The 20,357-nt window shown below is 36.5% G+C and overlaps 1 protein-coding gene across 3 annotated transcripts in view; it reads left to right on the top strand.

Moving 5' to 3' along the window:
• NCKAP1 (NCK associated protein 1) overlaps positions 1-7,799 on the top strand; it is a 116,290-nt gene extending 108,491 nt beyond the window's left edge. For all 3 annotated transcript variants that reach the window (XM_043487470.1, XM_043487468.1, XM_043487469.1), the window contains 4 exons: positions 1,901-2,017; positions 2,601-2,710; positions 3,849-3,938; positions 4,902-7,799. In XM_043487470.1, coding sequence (XP_043343405.1) covers positions 1,901-2,017; positions 2,601-2,710; positions 3,849-3,938; positions 4,902-5,018 — 434 coding nt within the window. In that variant the 3' untranslated portion in view covers positions 5,019-7,799. The remainder of the gene's footprint in view (positions 1-1,900; positions 2,018-2,600; positions 2,711-3,848; positions 3,939-4,901) is intronic.
• Positions 7,800-20,357: the final 12,558 nt, after the last annotated feature.

Raw genomic sequence — 20,357 nt, 5'->3', positions numbered from 1 at the left:
TGCTGATGGAAATCATCTAATAGATAGAAACATTGTTATCTAGAAAAAGGTGTCTTGAGAGTTCCCTCACAGTCCAGTGGTTAGGAACTAAGATTCCACAAGCTGTGGCATAGCCAAAAAATAAAAAAAAAACACACCCCTAAAACATAAATTTTTTAAATGTATAAAAAATAGGAAAGTGTGTTCTATTTTAATTGGACTAGAGCTACTTAGCATAGAAAGTCTGTGCATTGTTATGTAATATTAAATATTTGAAATATTTTAAGATCAGCCCTTTAAAATGTATTTCTCAGAATTCTAGTTTTTTCCACAAAGTAAAATGTTTCATCTGTTTCTGGTACTAAAATGCCTTCCCCTGCTTCCTGGGATGTAACATGGTGTTTGACTGAGTTCATTAGTTCTTTTTTGATTTGACATTGGTTTTGTTTCATCATATATGCAATATGTTAATTATAGTCACATGGATAATTATCGCGACTAGCTTGATTTGCCAGGGCTGCATTTTTTATAATCAGCTAGGTTTAAGAACATTTCATTGAAGTGTGTATAATTGATTGATGATTTGTGCCAGTCTGCTGTACAGCAGAGTGACTCAGCTACACACATAAGTATTCTTTTCAGTTGTGATTTATCACAGCATATTGAATAGAATTCCCTGTGCTGTAGTAAGACCTTGTTGTTTGAAAATGAAAATGTTAGTTGCTCAGTCATGTCTGATTCTTTGAGACCGCATGAAATGTAGCCCGTCAGGCTCCTGACGGGAGAATTCCCGTCAGGAATTCTCCAGCAAGAATACTGGAGTGGGTTGCCATTTCCTTCTCCAGGGGATCTTCCTGACCCCGGGATTGAACCTGGGTCTCCTGCATTGCAGGCAGATTCTTTACCATTTAGCCACGAAGGAAGCCCATGCCATATTTTAGATTCCACATATATGGTATATATTCCACATGATATCATATGGTGGTTGTCTTTCTCTTTCTGACTTACTTCATTTAGTATGATAATTTCTAGTTGCATCCATGTTGCTGCAGTTGGCATTGTTTTGTTCTTTTTTATGGCTTCATCTATTGATGGATATCTTTATCCACTCATATGTTGATGGACATTTGGATTGTTATCATGTTTTGACTGTTATTAATAGTCATAAACAGCTAGATTTTTCAAATATATTGACTCTTGTCTTAAATTCTTAATTATATATAGTTAGTGGAGTGACTCGAAGTTCTCAGGTACCAGATAAGTGAAGTACCTAGATAACACAGGTACCAGATAAGTGAAGTACCTAGATAACACACAATTTTAGTATATGGATACAATAAATATTTTAGATAAATCATTTTAAAATAAATATTTAAAACCTTAGGACAGTGTTACTTAATTCATTTATGACTGGTTCCTCTTGTCTTCTAAAATGAAGAGATTAGAAATCCAGTTTACACATTTATATCTTTTAATAGTAAATATCAGATCACATGTATATCTATTTTAGAAAAAAATTGAAGAGTTTTTGGATGATTTGGCAGAGTAAGTTAGATAATTTTCTATACTGAATTTTCCTATTAAATAATTTATTATTAGTTATCAAGTAGAAGATTTTAGGATTCTAGTTATTCTAAATATATTTTTAGTCCTGTAACCTTACAATTTAAAAAAGAAAAAGGACATTTTGCCTTACTGTTTTTTTAGATGTCCTTGAAATATGCTTAACGGCTTGATAACGGCTGATACTATTGTGTATTATTTCTATGCATTCTATATTTCTTGTAACAAAAGTGTAATCAGCTCTATAGAGACTCAGTAAAATACATAAAAATTAAAATGTGCTTTTTCTGATTTAGATCAACTCTTAACTAATCTTGAAAGAAATACCTTGATGTTATTTGTAATTTTTCTTCCTTAGAAAACATAAGTCCAGAAGAGGAATATAAAATTGCCTGCCTCCTCATGGTCTTTGTGGCCGTTTCTTTGCCCACACTGGCCAGTAACGTGATGTCTCAGTATAGCCCTGCTATAGAAGGTAACAGTAGTTTAAAATTGTTTTGGCACTTGGAAAGTTATGTTTTGATATAGTAGGTACTTTTCAAGTAATTGTGCTTTTTTTTTTTTTAACACAATAAGTGGATTAAGTTTTGCTCCTTACTAGATGTGTAATCTTACAAGACTGAATTTTTGTTTTTCCAAGCCCCAGTTTCACATATGCATGTGGAGTGTGTACATGTGAGCCTGTGGGTGCCTGCATGTGTATGTGGCAGGGGACAGTGAGGGGACTATCCAACTCTTAGGGTTACTGTAAGGATTGAATGGGGAAATGTTCGTAAAGCGGCTAAGCAGCTAATAAGTTTCCAAGACAGTGTAAAACTGATGTATGGTTTCTTTTAGGGGTTTTTGAAAATGTGCCTATTTAATACAGCTATGGTTGTTGCTCTCGTCTACACTATTTTTAAAAGCACTAGTTCTCATGAAAGTGAAGAGAGGGCAAGGCAGGTCATGCCTCAGCTCTGTTTTTAATCACACCGCTATTTATGTAGATTATAAAGTTATTAAAGATTTGATATTTTGGCGTCGCACAGAAACCACACACCCTATATGCACTTTCTCAGGGCACTGCAACAACATACATTGCTTGGCCAAAGCCATCAACCAGATCGCTGCAGCTTTGTTTACAATTCACAAAGGAAGCATTGAAGATCGGCTTAAAGAATTTTTGGCGGTATGTATAATCAAGCAAAATTCATGACATTTTTTCAGAGAAAACTAAAAATCACAACTGTGGGGTGTAACAAAGTAAATTCTCTTTCTTTATTTTTGGAAGAAGAGACAGGTAAAGACGGTATTAAAATCCAGGAGCAGTTAGGTTAGCGTTTTTCCCCTTTGGCTAGCACTCTCTTGTTTCTAGAGCTCTGCAGTATGACATTTTTTCCTGCGCTGATGTTTGGACTGCTCTAGAATTTTACCTAGTGTTTGAAAGAGAAAAAAAAAACAAAGCAAAATTGATACAAAGGGTGAATGTTCCCTCTAAAAGGATGTATTTTATTTATTTCCATTTATTTGGAGAAAGTCTGAATGGAGACAAACTCAAAAATAAGAATACTAGTCACTGCCAAAAGGAGGTAGTAATGCTAACTCTAGTCCCATGAAGTACTGCGGTTAGTTTCTGTGGTAGTGTAGCTCTTTCTTTCCTTTATCAGCGTACCTTTTTCACATTTTACTTAAAAGACGCACTTGTGATATAAAGAACACTAGAATATTTGTGTCTTTTCAAGTTATAAATCCTGTTAGCTTTTTAAAATTCTTTTTTTAATTTTTCAAGCAAATGTAGTACTAATTGGAGAATAAAATAACATCTATTTCAAAGAAAACAGTATTGAGTTAAAATTTTTCTTTTTATTTTACTTCCTTCATTTAAGACTTAATGTCTTAATCTCACTGTAGTAATATTAACTCAAACTCAGTGTGAAATTTTCTTATTTGGAAATTAAGAAATACAGTTAATACAGATGTTGGGAAGAGAAAAAGGAATTTAAATTGTTGTGTTTTTTTTTTAACTTGTTCTAAAAAAAAAAATCAGTTTTAAAGACCAGTAAGAATATTTGATTACCTTAACCAAATATTTATTTTTCCAATAATTATTATTGGAAATCATTCTAACAATTTTACAGTATCATTTATTATCTTTGTGTCTGCTTATACCTTAATAGCTCTTAAATTGTTGCTTAAAAGTATAGAACCTAAGCTCCCCTTGTGATTGAAATGTGTTGCAAGTTGAGGCATACTGAAAAGAAACAAATATCTGGTGAAAGTTTTATTTTAAAAAACTTATTTACTTAAAACATATGTATACTTTTAAGCTTGCATCCTCCAGTCTACTGAAAATTGGCCAGGAGACAGATAAAACAACTACACGAAATAGAGAATCTGTTTATTTACTGCTAGATATGGTAAGTCTTATTGTAATATTTGTTAATCACAAGAAGTTGCCAGTCATTCCTGATAGTATTTTCTTGGTATTTTAGTCATTAAATGGAAATAAGAGCTGATGTACTTTTTTGACCACTTATATTCACTCCACCCAAGCCACACACTTTCTAATAATTGCTGAAAAGACTGCCATATGGTAAGGATATCAGAAAACAACAGAATGAATCACCATTACCTGTAGAGTGTTCTTTTATAAATAGTTTTTCACCCTATTGGGAAACACCCAGGCTTTATGTTTCCTAGTCTTCCTAGTTTCATCTCTTCCAGTATTCTGAATGTTCTATTTTTTGACTCCATCTCACCCATCTGATAAGATTTCCTGTAACTTCTGTGCCTAGTCAGTTCCTTCTCTTCACTGCCTGAAGCCAGCTGTGCTTGTTTCTGTAGTGATTGTTTCCTCACTTAGAATAATTTCCTTTATCTGCAGAGGTCTATGTCTAGCCTAATAATGATGCAGCGTACTTTGTAGCTCAGATCCTTTTTTTTAGATAGACTTTGATGACTTTAGCTTACATTGATTTTTCTTCTCTTTTGAAAATTATAGAATTTAACAGCTTTCCACTTAATCATAGATGGTCTGAGGTTTGATTTGGCTTTTTAGCTTAGTGTTGTGTTCCCAGTTAGACTTGATGATATGGACCACATTTTAAATAAATAGTATATTGTTGAGGGCAATGCAAGTGCCTCGTATTTCCTGTTGATTAACTGATTTAATTGAGAAGTAGTGATTTAAAATGTTTTGATGCATACACTATGGCACATTTACATTTCAGATTTTAAAGTAAAAGTAAAGTACTTTTAAAGTAAAAGTAAAAATTTGCATGTGTTCCCAGTAAGAGCAGTATAAAATTATGCTTTACTCGTTGTCAGTAAATGTTCCCATTATACATAACTTGAATTAATACATTCTTGGAATTTTTCAGATTGTGCAGGAATCCCCATTCCTGACAATGGATCTTTTGGAATCTTGTTTTCCTTATGTCTTGCTGAGAAATGCATACCATGCTGTCTACAAGCAAAGTGTTACATCCTCTGCATAAAATACCTACTTATTGAAGACAAGCACGCATTTTTGTTGCCTCTGTTTTACCTGTAAACTGTGGAACTGTTAGACCTGAAAAACAGTTTTGTGGATTATAAATTTCTTTCATATGGTTGTATTTTCTGATCATCAGTTTCTTAATATGGTTGTACTTCAATATACTTGGTTGATTTAGGTTGCACATTTATGGAATTCACTGAAATTATTCCAATAATTTTAGAATATCATTTGTTTGAAAGACATACATTCTCTATGTTTTTGATATTTGATAATGAAAAAAAAATCTTTGCTTGTTTATTTCTGAAAAAGAACTGTATTTAGTGATTATTTTAGATAGTGATATCATAGCATTCATTGTGTGTAAATTATTTCATATAGGGAAGAGTTCTGACCTGTACCTACTATGGTTCTTATTGAAAACAAAACTGGATGTGCATTTCTGTGATGTTACGAATACATTTCTACTTTATTTTGAAACATTTGCCAAACTAATTACTATAACACTGTATAACATTAAAAGTGTTCATGGACTGCTTAGCATTAGAAGCAGACTGTGTCCCCAGATTCTAAAACAGCAGCAAATGTTGTTGCCTGTATAAAGCCTAATAGTAATTTTTAGACTAATTTCCACAGTGCCCTGTTGGCATTAGCACCATTGCACCCTGCTGTATAATAAACAATCTTAGACATTTATCAACTGTTGATACAAATGTTAGTCCCTAACCACTTTTTATATGTTTTAAATTTTTGAAATTCAAGTGTACCTGCCATAACAAAATAAACACTAGACTATCACATTTTGAATGATTTCTTTTTGGGATCCTCAGAAATTTATTAAGTAAAATGGAAGTTTTTTTGTTTAAACTTAGTTTAAAATAAACTTTAGTTTATTTTAGATATATCTAAGTAGCACATTGATACTAGGTCACCTACTATAAGATTTGCTCAAATGTTTTGAAAAATATTCCACTAGAAAAAATATTAAAATCAGAAAATAAAGTTGCATAACATTTTTTAAAAATTAAGAGCTAAAAGGAAACTGATGTGCCATCAGCTTATTAATTTTTATCAGTGAGAAAATGGACAGATTTATTTGAAAGATTAGGGGAAAAACATGGGGTGATCACAGAACAAGTGAAAATGTTGAAAACTGCTGTATCAGTCAGCAATGAATGGGAAAGACATAAAGAGCCTATTGCTTGGCAGTTGACAGGGAAAGCAGAGCACCTCATTTAATTTCAAAACTAAGTGGATATTTTGCTCTTTGATTAGTGTTATAAAGACTTTTTCTCATGAGCTGCGTATCTGGATATCATAGAGCTTCTGTTGTTCACAGCTTCTTATATATACACTGGTAACTTGTGTTAAGATAAAAGAAAGCTACTGTGAACTTAGTTATAATTTTTTTGTAGTTCAGATACTGGAATGAAATTGAAGTGCCACAAGACAATATTTTGTTAATGGTTTCTCCAGTTTATATTTAAAACAGGGAATAGTTGTCACTATCTGTTGAAAATTTCCAATGGTAAGGAATTTTTTAATGAAATAGTTTTAGACTTGAAATAACCTAAATACACAGTAAGCAGTTGAAAGTAAGATTAAATGCTGTTTGCTCTGAAATACTAGGATCCTAGAGCGGTAATAACTTGTCAGCAGTAATATCCTCAAAGGTAAAATAGGCATTTTGAGTATATATACTTCCATTGGGCCAGTATGTGGAAGGGTTAAGACGTTATATACCCCTCTTCAGGTGAAGAAAAAAAATCACTCTTTCATAGTCCTGTCAAGTTTATCTTGCCCCAGTTTTTTTTTTCTCATATTCCTAAACTGACTGACTGGTGTACTATGGGATTGTTCTTTGCAGAGAGCCTTTCTACCCCTCCCCCCAAACAAATTTTTAAATAAAGTTAAAAGTAAATTGACAACTACTATTTTTAACATCTTGTTTGTCTTAACTTTTCTTATTTTCTTCTGAATTTATACTGCAGCATACTGTTGTTTTCTCTACAGTAATGTAATCATAACATATATACTTAACTGTAATCTATTTCACTCAAGTAGAAAAAGTCTTCGATATTTGATATTCTTTTTAATGCCTCTTTGTATACCATAACTAGTTTAAAAGTTTCTTTTGGATGAACATTTAGGCAGATTTCTTTTTCATTACAGGCATACCTGGGAGATATTGTGGATTCAGCTCCAGGCCCCTATAGTAAAGTGCATATCACAATAAAACAAGTCACATGAATTTTTTTATTTTCCAGTGCATATAAAAGTTATGTTTACACTACAGTGCATTGTGTTAACTGTGAAATAATAGTATGTCTAAAAAAACACATATGTTAATTTAAAATGTTTCATTGTTAAAATAATGCTAGCCATCATCTGATAATGCAGAGTTACTACCAACATTCAATTTATAAAAAATGCAGTATCTGCAAAGTGCAATAAAGGAAAGCGCAATAAAAGGAAGTATTCCTGTATTATAAATAATATCCTGGTGAACTTGGGCTTTTATCTCCTTAGCATAATTTTTTACAAGTAAAATTGCTTGGTGGAAGGGTGTATACATTTTAAACATATTAAATTTCCCTCCAGTGAGATTATATCAGTTTTACTCTTACACTTGTGTATTTCAGTATAATTTCCTCCTATGGTAAACTGTTGATATATACCAATTTTACTATTGTTTATGCAGCTTTGCCTCTTTAAAAGATGAAACATAAATGTTTTAATTTGCATATCTTTGCTTATTAGTAAAGTGGAATATCTTTTTTAAGTTTATTTGTTGTTTTTATTTAATGAATTACTCATTTTCAAGTGGAATGGTCCAAAGATTTTTTTTAAATGCTAATGGGACACATTTGCATGTTATTTTTGTGCATGTATTTAGAATTGACAACACCCCCAAACAATGTTAAGTATAGTGATATGACTATTAAAATATACTTCATAGCAATTCATGTTAGTATATAGCTACTTTGATTACTGAATTTTAATTGACTTTAGGAGTATAAAGCATTTATTTCCAAATCCAAGTTAAGAACAGCATTGGTATAAAAGGGTATATACCTGTTAAAGAATGAAGGAACTTCCCTGGTGGTCCAGTGGTTTAAGACTCCAGGCTGCAATGCAGAAGGCCTGGGATGCAAACCCTGGTCGGAGAACTAGATCCCACATGATGCAACTACCATATGTTGCAGTGAAGATTGAAGATCAGACCTGGCACAGCCAAATAAAAATAAATTTAAAAAAAATGAAAAGATATCCAATTTAAGTATATAAACTACAGAGTAGATTGAAATTATGCCAGTACACTAATTCCTTAATTCTAAATTTAAACTGTCAAACAGGTGTATTGGAAGTTACACACTAAGCTAATTCCAAAAGGTACTCTATATGTAGGAAACTATCTAAAAATTTTAACCTCATTTCTCAGATACGTCATTGTGAAAACTTTATGTTCTCAAGTAAAAACATCTACCAATCAATGGCTGATTCATGTCAATGTATGGCAAAAACCACTACACTATTGTAAAGTGATTAGCCTCCAATTAATTAATTTTTTAAAAATCTTACCTATCAAAGCTGTAAGGCTTTCCTTGCCTTTCGTACTGATAGCCTGGTATACATACTTTAAAAAAAAATCACTTTCCCTCTAAATTGGTGTAATTAATACTAACCTTTTAAATTACCAATAAAATTGCCAATTAAATCACATCCTGTAAAGTTAACTTGTAAAGCTCTTTATATTTTAATGTGCTTGCTGAATTTGTGTTTCTATCATTCATTCCAGCACAGACTTCATTTGTTGGAAAGTTCCCTTTTTACAGAATACTTTGGAACCTAGATAAAGTGGCCATTTTATTATTAAATATTCAGAGGAAATAGAAATTAAATCGTATATTAAGTGTCATTAAAGGAAATCACTCCTTAGCTGTCATTAATCCATCTTATCTGTATGTACTGTAGTCACTGCCTATTTTTTAGATAGAGCTAATGCAGGATTTCTGATCACAGAGTGTCCTCTGTTCAGTCAGTTTGAGAGCACATGTCTGAACTGTCGAGGATGAAAGAGATTGCCCCTGCCTTCCAGGCTCTTAAAGTGAACTTTGTACTGGTTTAAGTCATAATTTAATCAACTGTTGGTTCTCTCATGCTAGTGTTGCCAGTTTCTTAAACCACCGCCCCCCTGCCCCAAATAGTAAAATATTGGATGCTCACCACCATAGGACTAGGGCTCTGGTATTTATTCAGGAGAAAAGACAGTTGGAAACTTAGAGTTAAGGAAAGATTGAGTCCAGAAAATTAAGTCAGAACCTGGCTTTATGGGTTGTAACTGGCACAGTGCTATGGTGATAGTTGTGAGTCTGACGCAGCTGAGTAAGTACTGGCTGATGCTGTGCTGTGCTTAGTCGCTCAGTTATGTCTGACTCTACGACCCCATGGACTGTAGCCCACTAGGCTCCTCTGTCCATGGGGATTCTCCAAGCAAGAATACTGGAGTGGATTGCCATGCCCTCCTCTAGGGGGTGTTCCCAACCCAGGGATCAAACCAGGGTCTCCTGCATTGCAGGTTGGATTCTTTACCATCTGAACCACCAGGGAAGCCCAAGAATACTGGAGTGGGTAGTCTATCCCCTCTCCTTGGGATCTTCTCGCCCCAGGAATCAAACCAAGGTCTCCTGTGCTGCAGGCGGATTCTTTACCAGCTGAGCTACCAGGGAAGCCCAAGTATTGGCCAGATGAGATAATGTAGTTTAAAGTAGCAATACCCTTACGAAGTCTTTGTGTTTCCTCAGTTATTAGAACAGTGAAAAGTGAAATTGGTGGCTCAGTCATGTCTGACCCTTTGTGACCTGGAAAGAGGGGCTTGGCAGGCACAGGTTGCAGAAAGTTGGATATGACTGAGCGACACTTTTCACATTAAAACAGTACGTTAGAGTTAAAATAAGGTGTTCCTTCTTTTCTGTTAGACTCCTGTTCCTTTAGTTTATTCAATTTATCTCTTAATTTTCCCTTCCTTTTCTTTACAAGAGGTAACCATGGAACTTGACACACAGGCTTCCCATGACTTCCATCTTGGATTCTCCAGTTAGTCATTGGCACTCTTCCTAATCATTTACTTCTTTTCTGCTAATTAATTCATCCAGCAAATATATATAGATTCCTGGGTATAATAGTGAGCAAAATAAAGAAGTTTGCAGTTTCCAGTTAAATTCTCATCTTAACGATGATGGATAGAAAAGGAGGAAACTTCTGACGGTGATTGGGAAATATATGGGATGATGAGCAGTGGAGTGAAAGAGTTGCTTGCAGGCACCGCTTTAGAAAGTGTCATCTGGGAAGGCCTCTATAAAAGGATGAAAAGAAACCAGAAATGGACAGAACAGTGAAGGTAAAGCCCCAGAAGGCAAAAACAAACTTTGCATACGTGAGAAGTAGAAGTATACAAATTAGTATTTCTGTCACAAGGAGAGCTTGACAGAGCCTAACTTGGCTAGCTAGAGCTTTTCTTTTCTCTGGTCTGCCTGTCTTGCTTTGTTCTTTGATTGTATATTAAGAGTTTACAGATCTAATCAAGACAAGTAGGTTATGAAGAAGGAAATGAACTGAACTTATTGATGCTGTGTCATTGATACGAGTGATAAAAGTCTATTATATACCATCAGGTTTTCTAAAGCAAGCTCAAGTTCTATCAGACAGTGAACCATAATCTACTAGTTAATGTGCATGAAATCATGTCCACCTTTCTATTATAATGACTTGGCTCTGGGATATTTCAGCTGTGTTATTTGTAAAGAATTGTGAATGAATAATCCTTAAAGTAGTGTAACTCATATATGTTCTTCATCCCTTTTTTACAGTCACTTTGGCATGAACCATCATTTCATTTGATTGTCTTGGCCTGAATTTCAAAATAGACACCTTGCTCTCTTTTTTCTAAAGGTACACTATGACCTCTTTCTCCCCCTTTGGGAAAAGAATCAGTTTGAAATCTTAAATGTTTTAATCGAGTTATTTGGTCCTATTGAAAAATATTTATTGACTCTGCTCTTGTGTTATTTTCAGAGTGGAAAGTTGCTTTAAGTATATTAAATTGCATTCTTTCTTGTATGAGCTGAACTTTCTGTACCCATTGCTGTAGTTAACATTTCAAGCATGCCTAACTGAAATGTTGCATTTCCAAGAAAAGTTTTCACCCTGTCATTCTAACCTGAAAATAACAAAATAGGATAAATTAGCAATCTAGTCAGGAACCTAGCCATAAAGGGCCATATGTCATTTCTGAGTAAGTGCACACACCTTGACCCTTACCTTTCTACTTCTTTCTTTTCGGAAGTAAGATGGATAGACAAGTTCTTGGTGTAGGTTCTGGTCAGCCTCTCACATGAGATTCACAAACCTGGAAAGCAAGTGAGCTGGAGATGGGACTGTGTGGGGCATGCAACCTTGATGACTGCCATGTCTTAACTGTGGTATATGGCTGAGTCACATTCATAGTGCACATATTGACCAAAAGGTCAGTGATTGAGTCTTGAAATTAATATTTGGCAAAGACCAAAGTTAAAAAGTTCCAGCATAGGATACAAGTTCTAAAATACATGACTAATTTTTACTCCACAATTATATTTTGTTACATCAATTGCATTTAAAAATTGTAGTTCAGAATCGTTAATTTCTCAGTTTTGTCAACTGCCCAATTGCCCCCACCCTCAAGTTAAACTACTTATTTAAGGTATTAAATAGTCACTGTCAACTATCCAGCAGAGACCAACTCATGATTAATCTGCTATCACATCATTAACTCCATTAGTAAGTTAACAGCAGTTCCTCTTTAACTCCTGGATTTAAAGTTTTGGGGGTGAGTGGTGATAAAATTTTGTTATTCTCACAGACTGAAACTGCACTATTGGATAACGTTTTCAAAAACAAACCTAAAATATGATGCCATGTTTATTTTTTCTAGTGTTTTTTGCATGGATTTATTGCATCACACATTTGATTGAGAAAACAATTATCAGTAAATGTAGGTTCTAGAAATGTGGCAATGAAGTGATGTGACTGGCTGTCAAGATAAAAATATGGCTTCTGAATTTCAAGTTACATATTGTTTTTAGTTGCATGCACATTCACTCCAATTTCAGCATCTTCTCTGCAGCAGAAAGAGGATCTTTACAGCAAGTATCATGTAGGAAATACTTGTATTCTAAAGGCAAATTCATGCTTAAACTGATGGATAGAATTCAACATGTAAAGCACATGGGGAAATTTTCACTCCAAGTTACATCTAAAATGTTTATTTGAAAGAGAACATTCAAAGATTAATTATAAATAGAGATGCCATGCTAATTAAGTATGACCATAACCTTGTGTAATCACATAGTGATTGATTCTACGCAAGCTCTGGGTGCCAGAAAGCACACTGGAATAGGCGTTCAACTGTTAAACCTTGCCAGGGCCGAAGGTGGAGCAGATCATGTACAAGTTCTGAGGCAGAAGCTGGACTTTAGTTCATTCCTAGTTCTTACCTTCAATCATAAATGTACAAGGGCCCTTGTGTGCAGCTGAAGCAAGGCCCAGCTGGCAAAACTTGAGGTGGGAGCCAAGAGAAAATTTGACCTTAACTGTTAATAGGGGCTTTGTCCAAACTGAAAATTTGGGCTAGGGTAATTGAGAGCTAATGTTTCCTGAGAGATCCCCATTTCCCAGATACTGCAGTATATAAGTTTTATCTAATTTAATTCTCTATGTCACTCATTTTGCTCTCACAGTAACCCTACATGATGATGATTCTCATTTACCAGAAACAGAAGCTCAGGCAAGGTGAGTAACCTGGCACTCAAGCTGCAAGGAAGTGGCAGGGCCAGGATTTAAATCTGGCCCAGAGCTGTACTCTCATCTTTGCATTATCTCTCATATATGAGTGGGCTTTTTTTCTTTTTAAAATCCAAAAGTATTTAAAGCTACACTAATTTAACTGCAGCTCAAGGAGCAGAAGAATAACCCTTACTCAGTGCTTACATTGTGTCACTCAATGCTAGGCATCTTCATGTTCTTTAGTTATCTCATTTGATCTCTAAAACCAAATTACTTAGTAGGGATTATTTTCTGAATTTTCATAAACAAATGGAAAGCTGTCTCACAGCTTTAAATCCCTGGCCCAGGTGTCACAAAATTATTTGGGTGACAGTACTAATAATTAAAATTTTTCAGTGGTGGCTGTTGGATTTCTCGCCTATTTGTTGTTCTGTCGCTCAGTCTTGTCTGACTCTGCAACCCCATGGACTGCAGCATGCCAGGCTTCCCTGTCCTTCATCATCTCCCAGAGTTTGCTCAAACTCATGCCCATTGAATCAGTGATGCCATCCAACCATCTCGTCCTTTGTCGTCCCCTTCTCTTCCTGCCTTCAGTCTTTCTCAGCATCAGGGTCTTTTCCAATGAGTCAGCTCTTCACATCAGGTGGCCAAAGTATTGGCGCTCCAGCTTCAGCATCAGTGCTTCGAATGAATATTCAGGGTTGATTTCCTTTAAGATTAACTGGTTTGATCTCCTTGCTGTCCAAGGGACTCTCCAGAGTCTTCTCCAGCACCACAGTGCAAAGGCATCAGTTATTGCCTCTACTTCTGCTATATTGTGCACTTTCCCAAAACAGTGAAAAACATTTTTTTGTGTAAAGAACAGTGAGCTTGAGGATACATGCCCACTTTCTGTCCTTCATGGCAGAGTTTACCTCTACACTTTCTCTCTGATCCTTCATAGTTTAAACTCTCCCAACCCTAATTTCTTTCCTAGTCTGTCTTCCTGCTCCCCTGCCTCTCCAATATGTAATAGATAGTATGTCACATTTACCAATTTTGAAAATACTCATTTTCATTTTGAGGCTCAAACTCACATAGTATTTATACTTTCTATGTTAAGAAAAATTATATTTTAGTGACTTTGTGACGCTAACCCAACTATTGAAGTGAGATCCTACCTTGGAATATTCAGCATTTAATCTAGCATTACACTTAGTGTAGGGAACTCTGTAAACGTGACTCATTAAATGGTTCTGCATGTATGAAAGATGACCTTATCTTCAAAATAATAGCTAATATAGTACTTGAGTGAAAAATCCATTATGTAGCAGTGGTTATAATAAAGGAGCATTTTAGTCTTTTTACCTAGACAGAGCCTTAGAAATTAGCTACTTCAAACTACTCAAGGGTTAAGTAATTATACCAAAGTTGCACAGAAAAAGCCTGGAGCTAGAATGCTGTCTTCGTGATTCCTGGTACAGTGCTCTTTGTGCTGAGTGATACTGCTTCAGATGGTCTTAATCATCATGGGCATTCACTGGTTCTTGGTAGGATTTTAGGGGTTGATGTGTGAGGTATGATACCATGTTGTCAAATTAATCAAATTTGAATCTAACTCTCACTTATAGATCAATTGCTTCGACTCTTCTGATTTTGTATCCTTAAATGTAGAACGAGGTTAGTAACTATTGTAAGAGCTGTTGTGAGAATTAAACAAGATTATGTATATAAATCAATGAGATTGGAGCCTGCCACACAGGAATTCAGTTAATCGTGGTTATTTCTCTGATATTATTAGGCTATTTGGTTTCGCTTCTTATAAAATTGCCTTCTGAGAGTCCATCACTTTTTTAGGAATAGTATAATGTCACAATTTACGTTCATGAGAATAGATGTTTTTGTGTCAGGCTAAATTACAGCTCCGGTTTGAAAGTCATTACATTGTCTTAAACAGGAAAAAAAATTTTCTTAATCTGCTCTATACTGTAATACTTTATACTGTGTTTTTGTATACTTCACACAACAGATGTAAAGCTTGTATTTTCAAATATCATTGCAACATCTAGAACAATTTCAACAACTGCTCATTGAAAGCCTGTTTTTTTCTTATGTCTGTCTCTTATATTCATCACCTCCCTTTCCTGAGCACATCATCCTCTCTTTTTAACCTTGTAGGTACCTTTATTATTTACTTACTTTATTATTTACTGAATCACCATGTATTTGTTACATGCCTGTGTCTTCTTCAATTCCGGGAAAGCCTTAAGGTCAGGGTCCATGTTTATTTCATCTTTCAGTTTAGTTATACCCCCAACCCTGCCTAGCCTTCAGAAAATATGCTGTCAGGTAGAAAAGACTGATGGCTAGACAGATACTACAGACCTCCATTGCTAATGATGCTCTTTGCTTTATGATGGGCGCAAGTAGTTTTTTTAATCTTTATTCTTATGGAGGAGCACAGCATTATTAGTTACAGTAGGTGGGGGTTTCTCACACCCAGAACAGAGGTAGCTCAATGGTGACACAAAAAAGGGGTTTCTGTTTTTTCTCCTAATGAGGTGACTCATGTGTCCAGTGTATTTGGGGGAGAAGGTGAGGAGTCTGAGCTTCTCCTATAAATAGGCATAAGAGTGGGAGCACTGGCAGAATATCAAAAAGGTGTTCCATGTTATAGGGAAAAAAATGTTCTTTTTATTTAGAAATTAAGTAAAATTCCAAGGACGAAGGAGTTATCCAGGTGGCGCTTGTGGTAAAGAACCTGCCTGCCAACTCAGGAGACGTAAGACACAGGGGTTCAATCCCTGGGTCAGATGATCCCCCGGAGGAGGGGATGGCAACCCACTCCAGTATTCTTGCCTGGAGAATCCCATGGACAGAGGAGTCTGGTGGGCTATAGTCCTGTAGAGTATAGTCCTGTACAGAGTCGGACATGACTGAAGTGACTTAGCACGCACACACCAAGGACAAAGAAGAGGGACCATCAGAGAAATTACAGAGTGACTGCTCAGGTCACTGTCCTGAAATAGAGAAATGATCCTTTCAGTGTGGTGAGTGACCTCTAGCTAGAGTCGGTACTTCATAAAAGAGGCCGGAGCTTTGAGACACTTAATTGTAACCTTATCCCTTTTCAGAAATACCTCCCATACTCAAGCTGGTCTGATGGTCTTCTCATGTCACTATGCACAAGGATTAGTAGACCTTGAAATGTTATCCTATCAGTATAACTTCACATCTAGTCTCAAGATTGCACTGGCAATTAATTCCCTTGGCACCTGATCACACAGTGAGGACCGACCAGGCTCATTTGCTTCCAAGACAGCCAAATACCCTTGAAGAATAAATGCCTCTGCTGCCGGAGGTCACAGCACCCAGAAAGTGTTTAGAGGAAGCAGCTGATGACCTCTCCAGTGAGTGCTGCTATTCTTGTCATATCAAAGCCTAAGTCCAACGGTTGCTGGCAATACCATGACTTCCATCTGAAAGCCCGCACAACTCAATATATTGTCTTCTGGAAAAACAGTCTGCACATTGATTCTGCAGAATGTGACAGTGAGAAGATAGTTGTGGTGGTTTAAGAACAGCTGCTGAGTCCCTCGGGCTATGCTATGCTTTGCTTCGTATATTAACCTCGTTGTTCCATTGAGGTGAAAGTTCATGAAAAGTTTACACAGGGTGAACCCTCATAATGAGTTTAATTCTCTCTGCAGTGAGAAGGAGGACACCTTAGGAAGTACCTGTATTCCTATGGGGTGGGGCGGGGAACACCCAGGTAGACATGTTCACTTGACTCTTTGCGACCCCATGGACTATACAATCCATGGACTTCTCCAGGCCAGAATACTGGAGTGGGTAGCCATTCACTGCTCCAGGGGATCTTCCCAACTCAGCTATTGAACCCCTGTCTGCAGCATTGCAGGTGGATTCTTTACCAGCTGAGCCACCAGAGAAGTCCTCTAACATAATTACTTGCTGCCAACAAGAAACAAAGGCCATCTCTACCACAAGCTTTCTGTAACGTCTAGCCATCAGCCATTTCCTCCTTACAGTGTATTTTCTGAGGGAGAAATGTATTACAAAGGAGTGTGTATCCTTACATATTCAATCTTGAAATTAATAGAGCCCTTCATGTAGTTCTAAATAGCTTAAGTTCTACAGAAAATCAGAAAAGGAGAAGGCACTGTGGCACGTTTTACTTTTTATTTTAATGTTATTTATTATGTGACTGCATTGGCTCTTGGCCGCTGTTCACAGGTGGTCTATGGTTGTGGCAGTGGGGCTACTCTGGTTGCGGTGTGCGGGCTTCTCATGCAGTGGCTTCTCTTGTGGGACTTGGGCTGTGGGAGCGCAGGCTTAGCAGTTGCAGTGCACAGGTTTAGTTGCCCCGTGGCGTGTGGAATCCTCCCAGACTGGGGATCAAACTCATGTCCCCTGCATTGGCAGGCGAATTCCTAACCCCTGGACCACCAGGGAAGCCCTGTGGCACTTTTTAAATGCACAGTATCCCCAACAGTGATTATGGGGGACAGTGGGTTTCTGAGAAATTATATACTCATTTTCTGTTTTAGCTGAAAAATCTTTCAAAGATTGATAAATGTTCAAAGTAATGCTTGAGTAGGGAAATTAAACAAATTTCCAGCTTTGATTCTACTCCTCCCTGGAGAATTATATCTTTTCCAGAGTCCCAAACCTCAGCAACTATTATTTCATCTCCCTCTATTTTCCTTCTCCATCCCACATAATTCTAAAATTAAAAGAAACAATTTATTATGTCATATCCTAGCAGTGGTTCAATCAATATTCTTTAAAAATACCTACTATATACCAAATACTAGAGGTAGAATCATAAAAGCCAAACTAAAAATACAGTTTAACTGGTCTGGTGACCTGCCCTACTAACAGCTTCATCTTGGAGAGATACTCCTAATGAGGGCTCCCTTCTTCTGTGATTATAGATATGCGAATGCATTAGAAAATGAGTGTGAGATAAGCAAAGAAAATAAATTACACTTAAATAGAATTCAACCTGGGCTGGACTTCCCTTCCTTCCTCCCTCCTCCATTCCTTCCTTCTTTCTTTTCTTTCCTCCCTTTCTTTTTGAGATCTGGCTACAATATTGTTCTAGTGCACATATTTTAATTTGGTGGAAGGCATGCATAACAAAAGTGAAAAACTGTAACTGTTAGCATATATATTATTTATTCAAGTGACTAAGGAGTGATAAGTATTTTATCAAATTGCACTGTAACATTCAAGTTTCATCGGTATTCTGGCTAATTGGCCAAGAATTTCTAACTCCATAGAATGGGAAAAAAGTGTATTAACTTGTAACAATAGATCACTGAACTTACTAAATGTACCTTTCCCAATTCATATCTTCTGTCTTATGCCAAAAAAATAGTACCTCCCTCAAATACATGAGCCATGCCATGCAGGGCCACCCAAGATGGACAGATCATAGCGGAGAGTTCTGACAAATGGAGAAGGGAATGACAAACCATCCCAGTATTCTTGCCTCAAGAACTCTATGAACAGTAGAAAAGGCAAAGAGATATGACACCGAAAGATGAGCCCCTCAGGTCGGTAGGTGTCCAATATGCTACTGGGGAAGAACAGAGAAATAGCTCCAGAAAGAGGGAAGAGACTGGGCCAAAGCGGAAACAACGCCCAATTGTGGATGTGTCTGGTGGTGAAATTAAAAGACCAATGTTGTAAAGAAATTTATAGCATAGGAACCTGGAATATTAAGTCCATGAATCAAGGTAAACTGGACATGGTTAAACAGGAGATGGCAAGAGTGAACATTTTAGGATTGGAATGTAAAAGTCAAGAGATATCTGGAATAACAGGCAAGTTTGGCCTGGAGCATAAAATGAAGCAGGGCAAAGGCTAACCGTTTTGCCAAGAGAACACACTGGTCATAACAAACATCCTCTCTCAACAACACAAGAAACAACTCTGCACATGGACATCACCAGCTGGTCAGTACCAAAATCAGGTTGGTTATATTCTTTGCAGCTGAAGATGGAGAAACTCTATACAGTCAGCAAAAACAAGACCTGAAGCTAACTGTGGCTCAGATCATGAGCTCCTTATTGCCAAATTCAGGCTTAAATTGAAAAAAAAAAAAATAGGGAAAACCACTAGGTCATTCAGGTACAGGTATAACCTAAATCAAACCTATACAGTGGGGGGTGATGAATAGATTCAAGGGACTAGATCTGATAGAGTGCCTAAAGAACTATGGATGGAGGTTCATAACATTGTACAGGAGATGGTGACCAAAACCATCCCCAAGAAAAAGAAAGCAGGAAGGCAGAGTGATTGTCTGAGGAGACCTTCTAAATAGCCGAGAAAAGGAGAGAAGAGAAAGGCAAAGGACAAAGGGAAAGATATACCCTACTGAATGCAGAGTTCCAGAGAATAGCAAGGAGAGATAAGAAAGCCTTCATAAGTGATCAGTGCAAAGAAATAGAGGAAAGCAATAGAATGGAAAAGAATAGCGATCTCTTCAAGAAGATTGAGATACTAAGGGAACATTTCATGCAAAAATGAGCACAATATAGGACAGAAACTGCAAGGACCTAACAGAAGCAGAAAAGGTTAAGAAGAGGTGGCAAGAATACACGGAAGAACTACGCAAAAAAGGTCTTAATGACCAAGATAACCAATATGTTGTGGTCACTCACCTAGAGCCTGACATCCTGGAGTGTGAAGTGAAATGGGCCTTAGAAAGAATTACTACAAACAAAGCTAGTGGAGGTGATGGAATTCCAGCTGAGCTATTTCAAATCCTAAAAGATGGTTCTGTTAAAGTGCTGTACTCAATATTTGGAAAACTCAGCAATGGCCACAGGACTGGAAAAGGTCAGTTTTCTTTCCAATCTCACAGAAGGGCAATGCCAAAGAATGTTCAAAGTACTGCACAATTGTGCTCAATTCACATGCAAGGAAGATAATGCTCAAAATCCTTCAAGCTAGGCTTCAACCATATGTGAACTGAGAACTACTAGATGTACACGCTGGATTTAGAAAAGGCAGAGGAACCAGAGATCAAATTGCCATCATTCATTGGATCATGAAGAAAGTGAGGGAATTCCAGAAAAAAGCATCTACTTCTGCTTCATTGACTACACTAAAGCTTTGTGGATCACAACAATCTGTGAAAAATTCTTAAAGAGATGGAAATACCAGACCATCTCACCTGCCTCCTGAGAAATCTGTATGCAGGTCAAGAAGCACCAGTTAGAATCATACATGGAACAATGGGCTGGTTCAAACTTGGGAAAGGAACATGGAAAGCTATATATTGTCACCTTGCTTATTTAACTCCTGTGCCAAGTACATCATGTGAAATGCCAGGCTGGATGAAGCTCAAGTTGGAATCAAAATTGCCAGGAGCAATATCAACAACCTCAGTACTCAAATGATACCACCCTTATGGCAGAAAGTGAAGAGCAACTGAAGAGGAATCTCTTGATGAAGGTGAAAGAGGAGCATGAAAAAGCTGGCTTAAAACTCAACATTCAAGAAACTC

This window comes from Cervus canadensis, chromosome 15 (assembly GCF_019320065.1).
Source record: "Cervus canadensis isolate Bull #8, Minnesota chromosome 15, ASM1932006v1, whole genome shotgun sequence".
In the NCBI taxonomy this organism is placed as follows: Eukaryota; Metazoa; Chordata; class Mammalia; order Artiodactyla; family Cervidae; genus Cervus; species Cervus canadensis.
This window is presented reverse-complemented; position numbering and strand designations above follow the sequence as displayed.